The sequence below is a fragment of the Helianthus annuus genome, chromosome 15 (genome assembly GCF_002127325.2).
Source record: "Helianthus annuus cultivar XRQ/B chromosome 15, HanXRQr2.0-SUNRISE, whole genome shotgun sequence".
NCBI classification, from domain to species: Eukaryota; Viridiplantae; Streptophyta; class Magnoliopsida; order Asterales; family Asteraceae; genus Helianthus; species Helianthus annuus.
In genome coordinates, this window is record NC_035447.2 from 64,768,894 (window position 1) to 64,785,262 (window position 16,369).

The 16,369-nt window shown below is 36.6% G+C and overlaps 2 protein-coding genes across 5 annotated transcripts; both read left to right on the top strand.

Annotated features, from left to right (window-relative positions):
- The first annotated feature begins 737 nt into the window (after positions 1 to 737).
- Positions 738 to 6,337, top strand: LOC110898107 (UBP1-associated protein 2C). Of its 3 annotated transcripts, XR_004880848.1 has the most exons (4): positions 739 to 1,565; positions 1,739 to 2,164; positions 5,733 to 5,982; positions 6,069 to 6,337. XR_004880848.1 is itself a non-coding variant. In XM_022144850.2 (3 exons), exons 1-2 carry the CDS (start codon positions 773 to 775, stop codon positions 2,161 to 2,163), a joined length of 1,218 nt encoding a protein of 405 aa, XP_022000542.1. In that variant the 5' UTR covers positions 738 to 772; the 3' UTR covers position 2,164; positions 3,748 to 4,030. The 3 variants fall into 3 exon arrangements, 2 of the variants coding, with proteins under 2 accessions (XP_022000542.1, XP_022000545.1); XM_022144850.2 differs by lacking the exons at positions 5,733 to 5,982; positions 6,069 to 6,337 and adding an exon at positions 3,748 to 4,030 and having other exon boundaries at positions 738 to 1,565; XM_022144853.2 differs by lacking the exons at positions 5,733 to 5,982; positions 6,069 to 6,337 and adding an exon at positions 2,311 to 2,789.
- A 4,303-nt stretch (positions 6,338 to 10,640) lies between these two features.
- LOC110898109 (uncharacterized protein YNL011C) lies at positions 10,641 to 15,807 on the top strand. Of its 2 annotated transcripts, XR_002569224.2 has the most exons (13): positions 10,641 to 10,926; positions 11,111 to 11,227; positions 12,388 to 12,520; positions 12,632 to 12,728; positions 13,672 to 13,715; positions 13,856 to 14,012; positions 14,127 to 14,198; positions 14,600 to 14,677; positions 14,760 to 14,861; positions 14,965 to 15,138; positions 15,228 to 15,320; positions 15,457 to 15,634; positions 15,701 to 15,807. XR_002569224.2 is itself a non-coding variant. In XM_022144855.2 (12 exons), the coding sequence occupies exons 1-12, from the start codon at positions 10,767 to 10,769 to the stop codon at positions 15,565 to 15,567; spliced, it is 1,338 nt and encodes a 445-aa protein (XP_022000547.1). In that variant the 5' UTR covers positions 10,641 to 10,766; the 3' UTR covers positions 15,568 to 15,807. The 2 variants fall into 2 exon arrangements, 1 of the variants encoding a protein (XP_022000547.1); XM_022144855.2 differs by having other exon boundaries at positions 15,457 to 15,807.
- Positions 15,808 to 16,369: the final 562 nt, after the last annotated feature.

Here is a 16,369-nt window from a genome sequence, read left to right on the forward strand (position 1 = left end):
AGCGAGCAAATAGTCTCCACATACGATGATGCGGCCAACACCGCATCTCGCGTATTTCTTGATCACAAGTAGGAGACGCGGTAACTTCAGGCGTTACCGCATGCAGCGATGCGGCTCGCACCGCACCCTGCATATCCAACAAGTGGACTGACACGCTATGCAAGTGGCTGACACCACGAGGCAAGTGGCGCCGGCGACAGTTCCCTGTCAGAGCTATTAAAGCAATGGGCTGACGTGGCGTAACCCCCACGGCCGGCGAGACTGGCACACCTGCAACGGTGCAGCTCGTCGTCAGCCCATCCATCAATCTCCTCCTTCACTCCTCGGCTATAAATACCGACCCCAAACCAGGTTTGAGGTATCTCTTCACAACTCTCTCACTACTACTACTATCTTACTTTGCTTCCCAAGCAAACTACTGATTCTCACGCCGGAGAGTGGTAACAAGGAGCACCCCCCACCCCATCCTCCTTGTTACGAGTCACGGCTTGTTTCCTTGTGCAGGAGATCATTCACCGGTGACCCAGCCAGCGATCTCCGAGAGGAAGGGATTAACCCTTCTTGACGAGACCAGTGTGTTAACCCTGCCCGGTTAACCATTGTTTCATCAAACGCCTAATCAGGATTTTTACAATCAAATCGGCTCCACTAAGCCGTCTAGGGTCAGGTATAAAAAATATTATTTAAAACCAATGCTATATTAACTAGTTTATCAACAAGATCTTCTTCCTCAGGGTTTCTCTGTATCGCTAGGGTTTACACCTGCAAAGCAATGGACGTTTCAAAAAAGCGAAAAACCGACACCGGCGGCCAATTCACCGGCGATGACGGCACCTCACCACCACCGTTACAGACCCTAACCACACAAGACGCACGCAAAATCCTCGAATCATTCACAAAAGACCAACTCCTCAACATCCTACAAACGGTCGTCGTTCGCGACACTGCCGCTCTCTCCGCCGTTCGCTCCGTCGCCGACTCCGATCCGACTCACCGGAAACTCTTCATCCGCGGCATCGGTTGGGAAACCACCACCGATAAACTCCGATCTGTGTTCTCAACGTTTGGTGAACTCGAAGAGGCGATTGTAATAACCGATAAAACCACAGGTAAATCTAAAGGTTACGGATTCGTTACGTTTAAGCATGTAGACGGCGCCGTTTTGGCGTTGAAACAGCCGAGTAAGAAGATTGACGGTAGGATAACGGTGGCGCAGTTAGCGGCTGCTAGGGATTTGAGCAACGTTGATGTGTCGATGAGGAAGGTTTATGTTGGGAATGTGCCGTTTGAGATAAGTTCTGAGAGGTTGTTGAGTTATTTTTCGGCGTATGGAGAGATTGAAGAAGGTCCTTTAGGGTTTGATAAGCAGTCTGGGAAGGTGAAGGGGTTTGCGTTTTTTGTTTATCGGACTGAGGAAGGGGCACGGAATGCGGTTGCGGATTCAATTAAGTATATTGATGGACACCAGGTTATGTGTAAAATGGCTACTGATGGGAAGAAGGGGAAGGTTGGTGATGCTGCTCCGGTTTCTGGATCGATGCCAGGGTCTATGAATTCGGGATATGGTATGCTACTTTTTTGTTTATGTTTATGTTCATTACTGAGTTTATATTGATTGTTTTTTGTGTGTTTGGGTCAAGGAGAATGTAGATATTAGTTATATCACCATTTAAGTTTCAGTTAAGTTCTAAATATTGAAATCATGGTGACTGGATTTTATGCTAATGGTGGATTGTAGGTGGGATGTCATCATATGGTGGGTTCTCTGGTGGACCTCCTTTGCCTGCTAATCCAAATCCGTATACGAATTCTTCGGTGCCTTCAGGAATTGGAAGCGGTCCAGGTTATGGAAACCAGCCCCCGCCCTCGTTTGGTGGTGGCGGCGGGTATGCTGGTGGTGGTGGGTATGGTAGTGGTGGATATGGTAGTGGTGGGTATGGTAGTGGTGGATACGGCAGTGGTGGGGGCGCTGCAGCTCCAGAGAATCATGGGCTAAACAGTTTTGCATCTTCAATGACCAGGGTGCCACCAAGTCAGGGTGGGTTCGCTGATGGAGGAAAATATGGTCCGCCTTCAGCTTACTCGGCACAATCTAACCTGCCACCAGCTGGTCCAAGAGGTCCTCATGGTGGGATGTACCAGGGTGGGCATCCGTATTATTGAGGTATTACACCATTTTTCATATGTTTATTACATTTGTTTGACTACATGTCTACATTGATACGCACACACACATATATCACATTATATAGTCTAGAGACAAGAGTTGATCATATATCTTCTAAGTTGGAGCAAACTGGTATGCATCAGGTATATGCTCTGTAGCAGACTTGAGGTAGATTTCAGTATCACCATATGCACATAGCATTAAAATCTTAAACTTTCATTCTTGCTTGGTATGGTAAAAAATCTACTATGTTCTTATTAATGCTTCATAATTGGAACTTGCATTTGGTCTATAGCTTGAATATAGCCCAGCAAAATTGGTTTATGTCATCTTTTAGTACATGTCTGAGATGCTCAGTTTGTTAGTTTTTATTTTATACTTTCTCCATCTCCTATCATTTCTTCATTTTCACTTGAGCTATAAGCAATAATGTACAATAGGATTGAAAATGTTTTGATTTAGCACATCAGGAGCTCTATGGATGGTAACATGAATCAGCTTTTTTATGAGTTCTATGGATGGTAGCATGGCTACTGTTTACGAGTTCTAAAGATTGTAGCATGTATTAACTTAATTTGTTTTTGTTTATACATGTTATAAATCTATTCTATTTTTTCTTTAAGAATTACTTTGGTTGAGTAGTTTTTTTTCTTTTCTTTTGTATGTTTGACACTTTAACTCTCTTATAACTTTTGTAATTAATGATTCTTAGCTGTAACTTTCCGTCTTTTTATTGCAAATTTTATTAGTATGGCAGATAGCTGCCTTTTAAAGTTGTCTGTTCTGCTGGTATGGGAGAGTGGTACCACACAGAGCCAAATGTTATGTCGTCACATTCGTCATTTTTTTGTTTGGTTAATTGGTTATCTGATGCACAAATAAGCTTTTTGGTGTAGTACTGCACGGATATGTTTTTATGTGACCCAGGCCTCCAGTTTTGCACATTACTTGTTCTCTGATATATATTTTTATCTGAATTAGATTAATTCATCTATTTGTTGTTTTGTATTAGATCAATTCTTTGCAAGTTTTTAGCAACAAAAGTGAACTTCATTGGTTGGTTTAGAGTGTCACTTGATTTTTTTTTTTCTGAGTTTCTTTTGAGTTGGGTCTTGTCTATTTATTCGTTTGGTCTCAGTAGGTATTAACGGTATACTAGAATCTTTCTCTCTGTATAACTTGCGATCAACCAGGGTTGCAATTTTTAGAACTTTTTAAAGGGTTTTGTGCAATTAGAACTTTATGTTTGTACACATGTTTAAAGTTTTAAAATAGTCACTTGAAATTGAACCAGAAGTTTCCAGTTTTAATGGGAACACAACTCTTGATTCTTGAAATGATAAATGGTTTTTGCAAGTGTCATCTGATGTCGATCAATTGAACGTGATTTAGTTTTTCAATGCAAGAAAAGTTATTATTTGTCTTTTCTGTTTGATATTTTGGTTTACACATTCTAATTTGGATGTTAACCTTATAGAAATCAATTTGGATTGATCTTACCAGTCATGGTCTGTTTTGTTAATCGGCTTTTTGTGATTGTGAAAGTGATGGATTTGACCCAGTGTGGATAAATGATTCAGGTGTATGAGAGCTTGTTGGATGCAAATGCTATTAATGGTTATGCGATGGTTGATTAATGGACTGCCGTACCTTTGTTGCTGCTTCACTCTATCTGCCTATATGAGTTGTCTTTTTATGATATCCCTTAGTTCTTTTTACTCTAGTAGATCTTTGTTCAGAACTTGCAGACAGTTGTAACTTTTTTTATTAGAGCATTTTATTATGTGCTGTAGTTATCTTTGTTCTGTAACTGCTTATAAGCAAATAATAGGTGTTTGTTTATGTGCAATATCCTTTCTTTTCGTTCGTATCTCTTATTTTTTTCTTGTGTTCTATTTCTATTCATGTTCACTGTTGTGGTTAGAATATTATTGTTCCTAATTCTCATGGTTTACAGTATTTACAGTCATGGTGTTTTTTTTACTTGTGTGGTACTTACTGTTTTCAAAGCACGATCTTTATTCGAGGGAAAATTTGCTAAGATCGTCGATTATCAATGTCTGTATTCTTGTTTTATTGCCATAGTAGGAATGCTTATTCTTACTTTTTAATTTTCAATCTGTTATAGCAACATTTTGTTTGGTTTTCACTTGACATGTAGAAGTCTGAAACTTCTATGGAATTGAGCTCGTTGGAGATTTTTCCAATGTTTATGGTGTCCATAAATTTCTTTTTTTTTTCTTGTTTGCATCAGTTGATGTTTTCTCATGCTGACAGTTTGGGATACAAGAGGCCTCTAAGTGTTGTGGATAACATACTTTTATTTAAGTATTGGGTTCTTGATTTAACACGATTATTTCATCTGTTCTGCTGTTGAGGCCAACTTCTTTTCTTCTTTCTAATTTGGAGTTTTTGATGATAATTTGGTATGTGGTATTTGATTAATATGTTAATTTTTGAACAAATTCTACTCTTTTATATAGAAGATGGAAAAAAATTGCCTAAAAAAAAAAACTCGTTTAAGTTGTCTTTCAAGTGCAGTTACATTTTTGTTAGCTTATGTGCAATCCCATTTTCTTCAACTTACTCATAAGTTAGTCTTTATGTGGCAATATCATGTTATTCGTCTAGAATCTTTCAACTGGTCATTTGGCACCAAATTTGCTTTGTTCATAAGTGGTGAGCACCTGATTCCCCTATAGCAGAGGTTTCAGGTTCAAATCTTGCTTGTGCTATTCGCAAATTGAGAATACTGTTATTGTTGGTTAGCAGGGCATTTGTGGGTTTCCTGCTAGCTATGCGGTTAATATCGGTGATATATCGCTCCCCCTAGTAAAATACCGGTGTCAGATATCAGTACCGGTATTATCGGCGATATTGACCGATATATCACTGAATTATTGTTGTTAAATTGCTATATATATATATATATATATATATATATATATATAAATAAATTCTACATGATATTAAAATTACCGATATCCCTCCCATATCTCACCGAGATAACCTAATCTCAAATATCGGTCCTTGACCGATATCCGATATTTTACCGCATTAACTGCATAGCCTGCGAGTTTACCAGTAACTTGTTCTCATGGGTACGGAAAAACAAATGTACCCAATAGTATTCCACTCATTGCAAAGTTACTCGTAGGGTCTGGGGAAGGTTGGACGAGGAAGTAATTGCTTGATGCAGCATTACAATATTACATGTAGCAGCAGCACAACATAGTTCTCTGCTGCATATTCGTCTTCTATACCATTGCCTTGTTTTTTTAATAACTCTAGTTACGTCTTTTGCATATATCATAAGTTCATGATGTGGGTTGAGTTTTGTGAGTTTGAAACTGGAATGTATGGTCTTTTTTGGTTCTTGCTTCTAGTGCTCCACAACTTTATTATTCCGTGTGGATGGTTTAACTTCCTTTCTGCTAACTGTTAAACTGGTTTGCTAATTTTACTCTATTCATGTTATTAATGTATTCTATGGAACAAAATATTTCTGTGGCGTACTTGTTTGTGTTTTTTGGAATATCCTTGAAGGATCTTGGATCGTCTTCAGTTACCGCATACCAGAATCTCTCTTCGGCATCCAGCTGCAAACCTTGAAGGCCACAATATCAAACTTTAAGGGGCGGCACAGTGTTAAGCGCCTGAGAGGTTTCAGGTTCGAATCCATAGTTCACTAGTTTCTTGTCTCAACCCCTAGAAGGCTACTTGCGCGGTGGAAACTACGCTATACCTGGTTAGAATGAAAGAACTTTGTGGCTTACAAGAGCAAACTTTGCACCTATATGGATTAGGAGTGTTTGGTAAGCACATTCATATATTATTGTCAATACCAGTTATAAATTATAATTATCTAAGATGTGCTTACTGCTTGCTATGATATGAACAGGTACAAGTTTTGAAGTTCTGTTCAAATGATTTTAAGCTGATCTCAGTGCTGGAACTGGAGGTCTGAATGTTGTTGAAGTAAGGTTTGATCTGGTCAAAAGATTCTCCTGAAGAAACAGTTGAGAACAAGCTTATTACCACATTCTTTTTGTGGCAAAGCTTTGTTTAGTTACATGCAAGGTCGTTGTAAAAAGTAGAAATTCATGACATTGGTAGTTTATTGTTGTGTTTATAATTTAGGATATGAAAGAAAAACCTTTAAAAATAGTACCTAAAACTTTTGATTTGAAAAACATATATTCGTTGAAAATATGAGTCCAGTAATGAAATTAAACACATACCAAATAGTACTATAATTAAATCAATCTTGTCATATAAGTTAATATAAAAAAAATTACAATCATATAGGTTAGTTATATTATAATTAAAAACAATCAAGTTGTAAAACTCATTTTTTTCAACTTAATCCGTTCATGCGTCTCCCCCAATTTTTTCTCAATTTCGTATCCTCCAAAAAAGTTTCTCAATTTCGTATCCTCCAAAAAAGGAGTGGATTGCGAACAGAAATTGAATTGTTATATATTGCTCCTTCGTCTCACCGATTTTGCCTCTCCTTCAACAGCCGAACCTACCCTAATTTGCTGTCAGTAGTTTCTATTTGACATAATTGTAATTTGTAAGTGAATAACAGAAGTTAGTTCGAAAGTTGGACAGAATCACATGATATATTTCTGAAATGAAATTTAAGTGTTCGATTTGAGTTTGGCGGAATCACATGATATATTGTTGAAAGTTGGACAGAATCACATGTATTTATGAAATGAAATTTTAAGTGTTCGGTTTGAGTTTGGCGGAATCACATGATATATTTTTGAAATGAAATTGAAGTGTTCGGTTTGAGTTGGGCGTGTTGAAATGTGCGCCTATAAATCAAGTTTCTGCTTCGGAGGTTAAGACACATGTTTCCAAGGTAGTTTATATCATTAAAAAACAATCTTATCATAAAAAAATAAACAATCATATAGGTTAATATCATTAAAAAACAATAGTTAATATTAGTGTATTTGCGAACTGAGTAAACAAATCCTGGCCATTGATCTACACACGTGTATGGCTAGGATCTCATCATTAAATCGTAAAATACACTAGTGTATTTCAACATCAAATCCTGGCCATTGATCTACACACGTGTATGGATATGATTAGTTCACTCAGTTCGCAAGTTACACTAGTGTTCAGTCTTGAACCTAATCCATCACAAATTAAACAATCTTATCATATAAGTTAATATAAAAAGATTTACAATCATATAGGTTAGTTATATTATAAACTAAAACAATCAAGTTGTATAAAACTCATTTTTTTCAACTTAATCCATTCATGCGTCTCCCCCATTTTTTTCTCAATTTCGTATCCTCCAAAAAAGGAGTGGATTGCGAACAGAAATTGTTATATATTGCTCCTCCATCTCACCGATTTTACCTCTCTTTCAATAGCCGAACCCACCCTAATTTGCTGTCACTAGTTTTTATTTGACATAACTGTAATTTGTAAGTGAATAACAGAAGTTAGTTCGAAAGTCGGGCAGAATCACATGATATATTTTTGAAATGAAATTTAAGTATTCGGTTTGAGTTTGGCGGAATCACATGATATATTGTTGAAAGTTGGGCAGAATCACATGATATATTTTTGAAATGAAATTTAAGTGTTCGGTTTGAGTTTGGCGGAATCACATGATATATTTTTGAAATGAAATTGAAGTGTTCGATTTGAGTTGGGCGTGTTGAAATGTGCGCCTATAAATCAAGTTTCTGTTTCGGAGGTTAAGACACATGTTTCCAAGGTACGTTTGTATCATTAAAAAACAATCTTATCATAAAAAAATAAACAATCATATAGGTTAATATCATTAAAAAACAATAGTTAATATCACAAATTAAACAATCTTATCATATAAGTTAATATAAAAAGATTTACAATCATATAGGTTAGTTATATTATAATTAAAAACAATCAAGTTGTAAAACTCATTTTTTTTCAACTTAATCCATTCATGCGTCTTCCCCAATTTTTTCTCAATTTCGTATCTTCCAAAAAAGGAGTGAATTGCGAACAGAACAGAAATTGTTATATATTGCTCCTCCGTCTCATCGATTTTGCCTCTCCTTCAATAATCGAACCCACCCTAATTTGCTGTCACTAGTTTCTATTTTGACATAACTGTAATTTGTAAGTGAATAACAGAAGTTAGTTCGAAAGTTGGGTAGAATCACATGATATATTTTTGAAATGAAATTTAAGTGTTCGGTTTGAGTTTGGCAGAATCACATGATATATTGTTGAAAGTTGGGCAGAATCACATGATATATTTTTGAAATGAAATTTAAGTGTTCGGTTTGAGTTTGGCGGAATCATATGATATATTTTTGAAATGAAATTGAAGTGTTCGGTTTGAGTTGGGCGTGTTGAAATGTGCGCCTATAAATCAAGTTTCTGCTTCGAAGGTTAAGACACATGTTTCCAAAGTACGCTTGTATCATTAAAAAACAATCTTATCATAAAAAAATAAACAATCATATAGGTTAATATCATTAAAAAACAAGCTTATCATACAAGTTAATATCATAAATTAAACAATCTTATCATATAAGTTGATTTCATAAAAATAAACAATCTTGTCTTATAAGTTAATATCATAAGATAAACAATCTTATCATTTGGGTTAGCTTCATAAGTGAATAACATCCTTCTTTGTGAATACTAGTGAACTAATCCTAGCCCTTGATTATCAGTACACAAGTGTATATCAATGATCAGGATTTGATGATGAAAATACATAGTGTATTTTACGATTTGATTATGTAAATTATTGGTCAGGATTTGTTCACTCAGTTCAAAAATACACTAGTGTTTACTCTAGAGCCCCATCCTAATTATCATATATGGAGTATGAAGTATTTTGACACGTCAATCAAATTAAATTCAAGGGACTCTCTCGGCGATATTGTAATTCCGGTGATGTTGAAATTGCAAAGACATTGTAATCAATAAGAAATTATATACGTATATACATGCGTGTGCAAAGAAATTGTAATCAATTAGAAATTATATATGTGTATATACATGCGTGTGCAAAGACATTGTAACCAATAAGAAATTATATACGTGTATGTACATACATGTGCGTGTAAACCTAGATTTTAGGGTAAATGAGAATATACAAAAATAAATAGTTACATGTATTTCTTCATTTCAAATTTAATAAAAAAATAATCTCTAATAACTCTTTTTTACCGTAAATATGTTTAATATACTTTATACCTTGAATTTAGTTTGACATTAATTTTCTTAACATTTTAACATTATCGTTAATTCTAATGATACACTTAAAAAAACAAGGGCTAAGAGGAGACATCTTTTACGAGGTTAAGGACAACATTCACTGTGTCAAACATTTATAGATTTGAAATAGTATTCTTTATGCGTTTTGATGCACACTTTTGTAACAATGGGTTAAGCTAATTACAACATCGTGTCTAGTTTATAAAGTTTGGTTAATTGTTGTACTAAGTTTGACCTGTTAAACCTTTAATTTTGGTGCGTTTTACCCGTTATAATGACACATTTACCTTTTATGCTTTAACTGATTTAAGTGGTATATGCTTTAACTCATATTAACCGTCCTTTAATCTTCTCACAAAACACTACTCAATTTTGGGTGTCCAATGGGTGGATGTCACTTGGATCTTCTTTTCTAAACACGTCTTTTATTCGGATGCTATAAAAAGTGGATCTTATCCCATTACTTTGGTCCATGTTCTTCTTTTCTAGACACGTTCGATTAAAATGAATGTGTCAATTGTTGAAAGTCTTTTCGTTCCCCGCCTTCCAAATCTCCCAAACCGCTAGCTGAAGAACCACTCCTATGATCTTCTTCCAAACATTTGATCTATTCATATCTGTAGCCAACATGAGGACTTGATGAATAGATAAAATATGATCCAGAAACGAAATTTTCAACCAATCAATAACCGACCACCAAATGGACTTAGCAAACAAACAATCCCACAAAACGTATAACACATTTTCCTCCCTCAGACCACATTGCGAGCAGTTAACATCCCCCGCTGAAAATCCCTCTATGAGCAAGCCCCGACTTAAAATGAATACGATTAACTAACGCCCTCCACCCGAAAATGTTAATTTCCAGTGTAACCCAATTCCTCCATAAAGACCACGGGTTAGTCTGGTCCATGTGATTTTCCTAAATCATTGGCATGTTTGGCTAAGCTTTTTGAAATAACTTATTGATTTATTGGTTTTTTAGAAAAGTCAGTATGAAGTGACTTATTGACTTATTGGTTTTTACCACTCACATGCACCCTCATTGTCAAACATCAAGAGCTTATGACTTTTCAAAAAGCCAATAAGTCAATAAGTTGTTTCAAAAAGCTTAGCCAAACATGCCCAACGTATACCGTATAGGTTACGGGTTCGGGACGCACGAATCTCAATACTAGTTACTTAGACACTAACAAGGTTTACTAACCTAAAACATTTTGATTGGTGTAAACAAAGATAAATGAAAGAAAATGTGAGGGTAAGATTTCTCAAATCTGTAACGGAATTCATTTTCAAATCAAATTCAGTTGAATTTCAGTTGGTAGCTTTTAATTGAATCTGTACGCAATTGAGTATGTTGAAATTGGGGAACCCTCCTCCATTATATAAGCCCCTTCAAATTCAATTTTGTTTATCTTCTTCTTCTTCTTCAAGATCCATCTTCATGTCTTCCATTAATGCTCTTCATTCTCCCTCTGCTACCTCTCTCCACCCTTCCATTCTCGTTTTCTCCGGTATATGCATCTATAATCTATTGATTTCAATTCTTGTTTTACGAATGTTTTCGCAAATTAGGGTTTCTAGCTTTGAATTATGAGGAATGTAATTATGTATCTATGTAAGTTGTTAGGAAATGAATGATTGTTAGTAGCTTTGATTTGTAAAGTTTGTGTGATGATGATGATGATATTGTTACAGGGGGGACTGCATTTAATGGTGTTGTTGAGGAGCTTAAGAAGTTGACTACTTCTGTTGCTCATGTTCTTCCTGTTTCTGATGACGGTGGGAGTACGGCTGAGATCGTTCGCGTTCTAGGTAGGTAGTTGAGTAATGCATTTCGTACTTAATAGGCCTGGAAAATGAACCGAACGTTTACTGTAAATGAAGTGTGAGATTAGATGTTTATTTATGTTTGTTTATTTAATAATCGTTAGGCTAAGAGGTTTGTTTATGTTTGTTTATATTATGAACAAACCAACATGAACACAAAGTTTTGTTCGTTTAATTGAACAAATGGACGTGAAAACATGTCCTGTTCGTTTATTACATTTGTGAGCGTTTGTTCATTCATTGAGTAATGCGATTCGTACTTAATAGGCCTGGAAATGAACCGAACGTTTACTGTAAATGAAGTGTGAGATTAGATGTTTATTTATGTTTGTTTATTTAATAATCGTTAGGCTAAGAGGTTTGTTTATGCTTGTTTATATTATGAACAAACCAACATGAACTCAAAGTTTTGTTCGTTTAATTGAACAAATGAACGTGAAAACATGTCCTGTTCGTTTATTACATTTGTGAGCGTTTGTTCATTCGTTTACGTTCGTTTATGTTTGTTTATTTACATTCGTCCATGCTGGTTCGTTTACATATCCATTTAAGTTTTTTTATTAGTTATAGTAATTACCAATTGGTGTTTTATACATCAACCCAGTGTTGTAAGAATAGGTAGGCGCTAGTCGGTCGGTGAGGTACTGACTAGCAATTAATCAAGATTAATCGGATTGAGATTTTTCTATGTAATATTTGGTTTTATATATACGCACGCATTTTTATATGTGATTTTTTAAGTAGACATGTTTTAACCCCTCATTGACCCATTTTTAAGTAATTGGAGGGAATTTATAAGGTTTGGTCGAAATTTGGCCAGAATAGGACCACCGTTGACTGCCTAGCGATTAATCGGCCATTACTCGGTGAACTTCCCATTAGTGAATAATCGGAGCCTAGGCGGGATTTTTACAACCGTGATCAACCCATCACCCCTGCCAAATTTTAGAACCAAGCATTGGGTGATCGACTAATAAACGGACGGACAAAAACACATTCATTTTTTTCGTTTATGTAGAATATTAACAAACGAACATGAACAAGTCACGTTCGCTTCGTTTTGTTCATTTACATGCCTACTACTTAAATGTTTTTATTTTGTTTTTCATTTTTTTAATTTGATTGATTTCAAATTCATGTGTCAGGCGGTCCAGCAGTTGGAGACATACGGTCAAGATGCTTGAGATTGTCTGATGAAAGTACTTCTGAGGCTCTTGCGGTGCGAACCTTACTTGGTTATCGTCTGCCTCTTGATGCACGAGAAGCCAAATTAGAATGGTATTTACTTATAAAATCAAATATATACTGCGTTTCTCTGTGCATTTGGTGATTAAATAAAGTTTATCAAATATTTTTCTTTTCTAGCATGCTAAGCTGATAAATAAACAGGTATGGTATCGTGGAAGGGGAACATCCTTTATGGAAAGATGTTTCTAAGCCCTACAGAGAAACCATTCGCTCTTTTTTGGCCTATTTTCAGAGCCAGGTTTCATGCTTTTGCTACTTTTTACTTGTTCTTTGCAATTAACTTTTATACTTCAACGTGTTGCCATGGCTTAATGTGTGTCTTTATGGTGCCGTCAAAGTAGCTTTTATTTACCTTTTTGTGTACTATACATTTATACGTGATTCCCCCTACTGAGGTCTCTGACTCGAATTCAATTTCCGTTGTTTTCTGCCTAGCCACCCTAGTGTCACTGGGTTATCTTTTGATCCCCGTGTGGCGTCCCCATTTTCCCGGGGATAAGCCAATCCGCCCCACTCTTTGTGTGGGTCACTGGTTTTGTCCTGCCTTGGACTCATCAGGGGAGCGGCGTCAGCTCTCAACCAATGGTGAATTCGTTGCATAGACACGACTAGGCACGTAGACCTTCTTAATCCGCTGATGCCGTCCCTGATAAAGTCCCGGACTAGCCAGTAAACCCAAGCGTTCAAGTACATCCATAGCAAAATGACCTTTAAACATTTGGCCCGTGACACTAGGTGGTAAAAGGCTAAAGGTGCAAAGGGTGAGCCTGTCGCCTAAGCGCAAGGCGGACGTCCATTCCAGGCCATTTTTAGCTGTTTTAGACTGGTTCAGACCATTTGAAATTACTTTCGGCCGGTTCAGACAAGTTTTTTTGGTTCAGGCCGATTTTTCCACCTCTGGTTTGGCTAGCCTCACCTTGCCTGGGCGCGCACCTTCGGCGCCTATAACTATTAACTACATAGAGGCCCCCTGCACAACTGAGGTTGCGTTTTACCTAGTTTCATTGGTTAGGAGGGTGTTGGTGGGACTGTTAGTTTTCAAGAGATGGGTTCTCACAATTATCCAAATTAGAAAATCTCTAGTATGATTTATAGCTGTTTATTCACACTTCTTTGTAGATTTGTGAAATGAGTTTTAGACTTTAGTAGTTTTATACTTTTTGCTCTGTCTTTGCTTGCAGATCCTTAAGAGAACAAATGAGTCATTTTGTTTTAGTAATGGCAGGTAGGTATGACAATTTTCATTTGGTTAATTCTTTTTATTACCATCTAAGCCTTCGGTTATATCGATTTTTTTTTTCTTGTTGTTGTTTGTCGTGTTGTGAAAGATTTAAGTAAATCATCTAACCCTAAACATTTTACCAGCATTGGTAACTTCTTCTTTGCAGGTGCACGGATATTCTTTCAGTCTTTGGATGCTGCAATATTTCTGTTTTCACGCGTTTCTCAGATTCCCTCAGAAAGTCTAGTCCTTCCAGTGATATCCACCAATGATCGACTTACTTTGGGGTGTGAATTATGGGTAAGATGAACTAGTTGTATTGTCACACACGTACACACAAAAAAATTGGTGGGATGATTATTTTTTTTAGTAATACCAATCTTGTTGCATGCTGTTTTTTCTTCTGAAGTTTAGGATGGAACGATAATACGTGGGCAGAATGAAATATCTCATCCCACTTGTGGATCATTGCAGCCTATAGATAAGGTAAATCTGTATTTCAATATTATTCCATCTCTATGCACTATGCAGTTAATGCGGTAAAATATCGGATATCAGTCAAGGACCGATATTTGAGATATAGGTTATATCGGTGGGATATCGGTAATTTTAATGTCATGCAGAATTTTTATATATAGCAATTTAACACTAACAATTCAGTGATATATCGGTTATAATGGTCAAATATTGGTGATATATTGGTCAAATATCGCCGATTGTATCGGTACCGATATTCTGACCGAAAAATTGACACCGATATGTTACATGGGGACGATAACCGATATATCACCGATATGTCACCGATATTAACTGCATAGTTCCTTCCATCTTCCAAATTGAATGTATAAGAGCAAAACGAAAACGATACTCCTTTTTCTTATATGTAGGTAAATTCTTCTTCGCTACCATCAAGGATAAAACGCGTTTTCTACATGTCTAGTGAAGGAAGCAATTTATTGCACGAGGTGAGTCATTTTTTTTTTATAATGTTATATGTAATAGCAATTGCAACGTTTGTTGATGAGTTTATTTCTTCTTGTTATGCAGGTCTTCCCTACAGTAAATCCATCTGTTCTAGAACAGTTGAGAAACGTGGATTGCGTTATATACGGTATGGGATCCCTCTTTACTTCCATCTGCCCCTCTCTGGTAAGTCCAAATCATGATTAAGTTGTATAATCTGTATGTAAAATGTTGAGGAATTATAAGAGCAAACGATTCTAAATCACTCGTCCCTGTGCTAATCGTACAGGTGTTACTAGGAGTCGGGGAGATTATAGCTTCAAGATCATGTGCAAAGGTACTTCTGTTGAATGGTACGTATGATCGAGAAACTAGTGGCTTTTCGGCTTCGTGCTTTGTTACTGCCATCACTGATGCTCTAAACAGAACTTATGGTCATCTCAACAAACGTCTAAAAAACAATGTGAGCAGTGGATAAATTTTTGTTTTATGGTTTTCCCCTATTCTTGGTTTCTTGTCAGTTATTTTGTTTATGTATTGTCGGTTTTGCAGCCGAGTGAATATATTAACACTGTTTTTGTGCCGAAAGACGGTCAAATTCCTGTAGATATCAAATGCTTGGCTGCCCAAGGCATCGTTCAAGTGGTATGTATATTTCTCACAATCTTGCAAACGTATTTTGTAGTGGTTATGATGGGCAAAGAGGTCATTTTAGCTTCAAAAATTTCCAAAAAAAAGGAAATGTTGAAACTAATATCATTTCATACTATAAACATTACAGGTCCATGTTAAATCAATGCATGATCCGAAAGTGGGCATAGTTTACGAGCCAACATCTTTGATACAAGCTCTCGACGACTTGTTAAGTGGATGCACTAACACACAAAGCTAATTAACGTGATATAACAATATCATTCGAAGTTTGCTCCAGTATCGAGTCCCTTCACATCCAACTCGAGGTACGGTTTAGCTCATTTGGTGTATAAATCTCTTGATTTATAACACGTGTTTCGAAAACCGTGCAGATTCAAGATTTGAAGATAGATCAAGTAAAACAAGTAGTCCATTCATTTTGTATAAAACATATTAATATGCACAAGATGATTAAAAGTTTGATTTTACATTGATTATACACCGCTGCACCCCAATCCGGGCCCCACAAATTCTTCACGAGCCACTACTTCATACCATCACCGCTAGTTCCATACCCGACAACTGTAACCCCATGGTCTAATTCAGTACCACAAGTTCCATTCAAAACACCTCCCGAGTAAAACTGAAATTTAGATGCGTCAACTGCGACATAAACATATTGCATAACCGCTGCTTTCAACAGTGCTGACTTGTCGTTTGTAGACACGTTCTCATACCCACTAATTGTGGCTGCATGAACACATTCCTCTTTAGTGTTGCAAGTTCCATCTGATCCCGTGTACGGATACGCTGCCTCGGTGCCTCGGTACCGTTGTTTTGAAGTATGAATTCAAATCCATTAACCATGTATCCGCTTTCGTACCCGTGGTCTTCACTGTCGCAATCCATCAGCTCTTGCTTCGATAGTGAAATCAGTTTCCCAGCGGCGTTAATTCCTCCGGTGGCAGCAATCGACGAAAATGGCCAGCAACTATATATGTGTGTGTGTGTGTATTGATGTATATGATATATATTGGAGCTAGTTTATGACTGGCTTACCA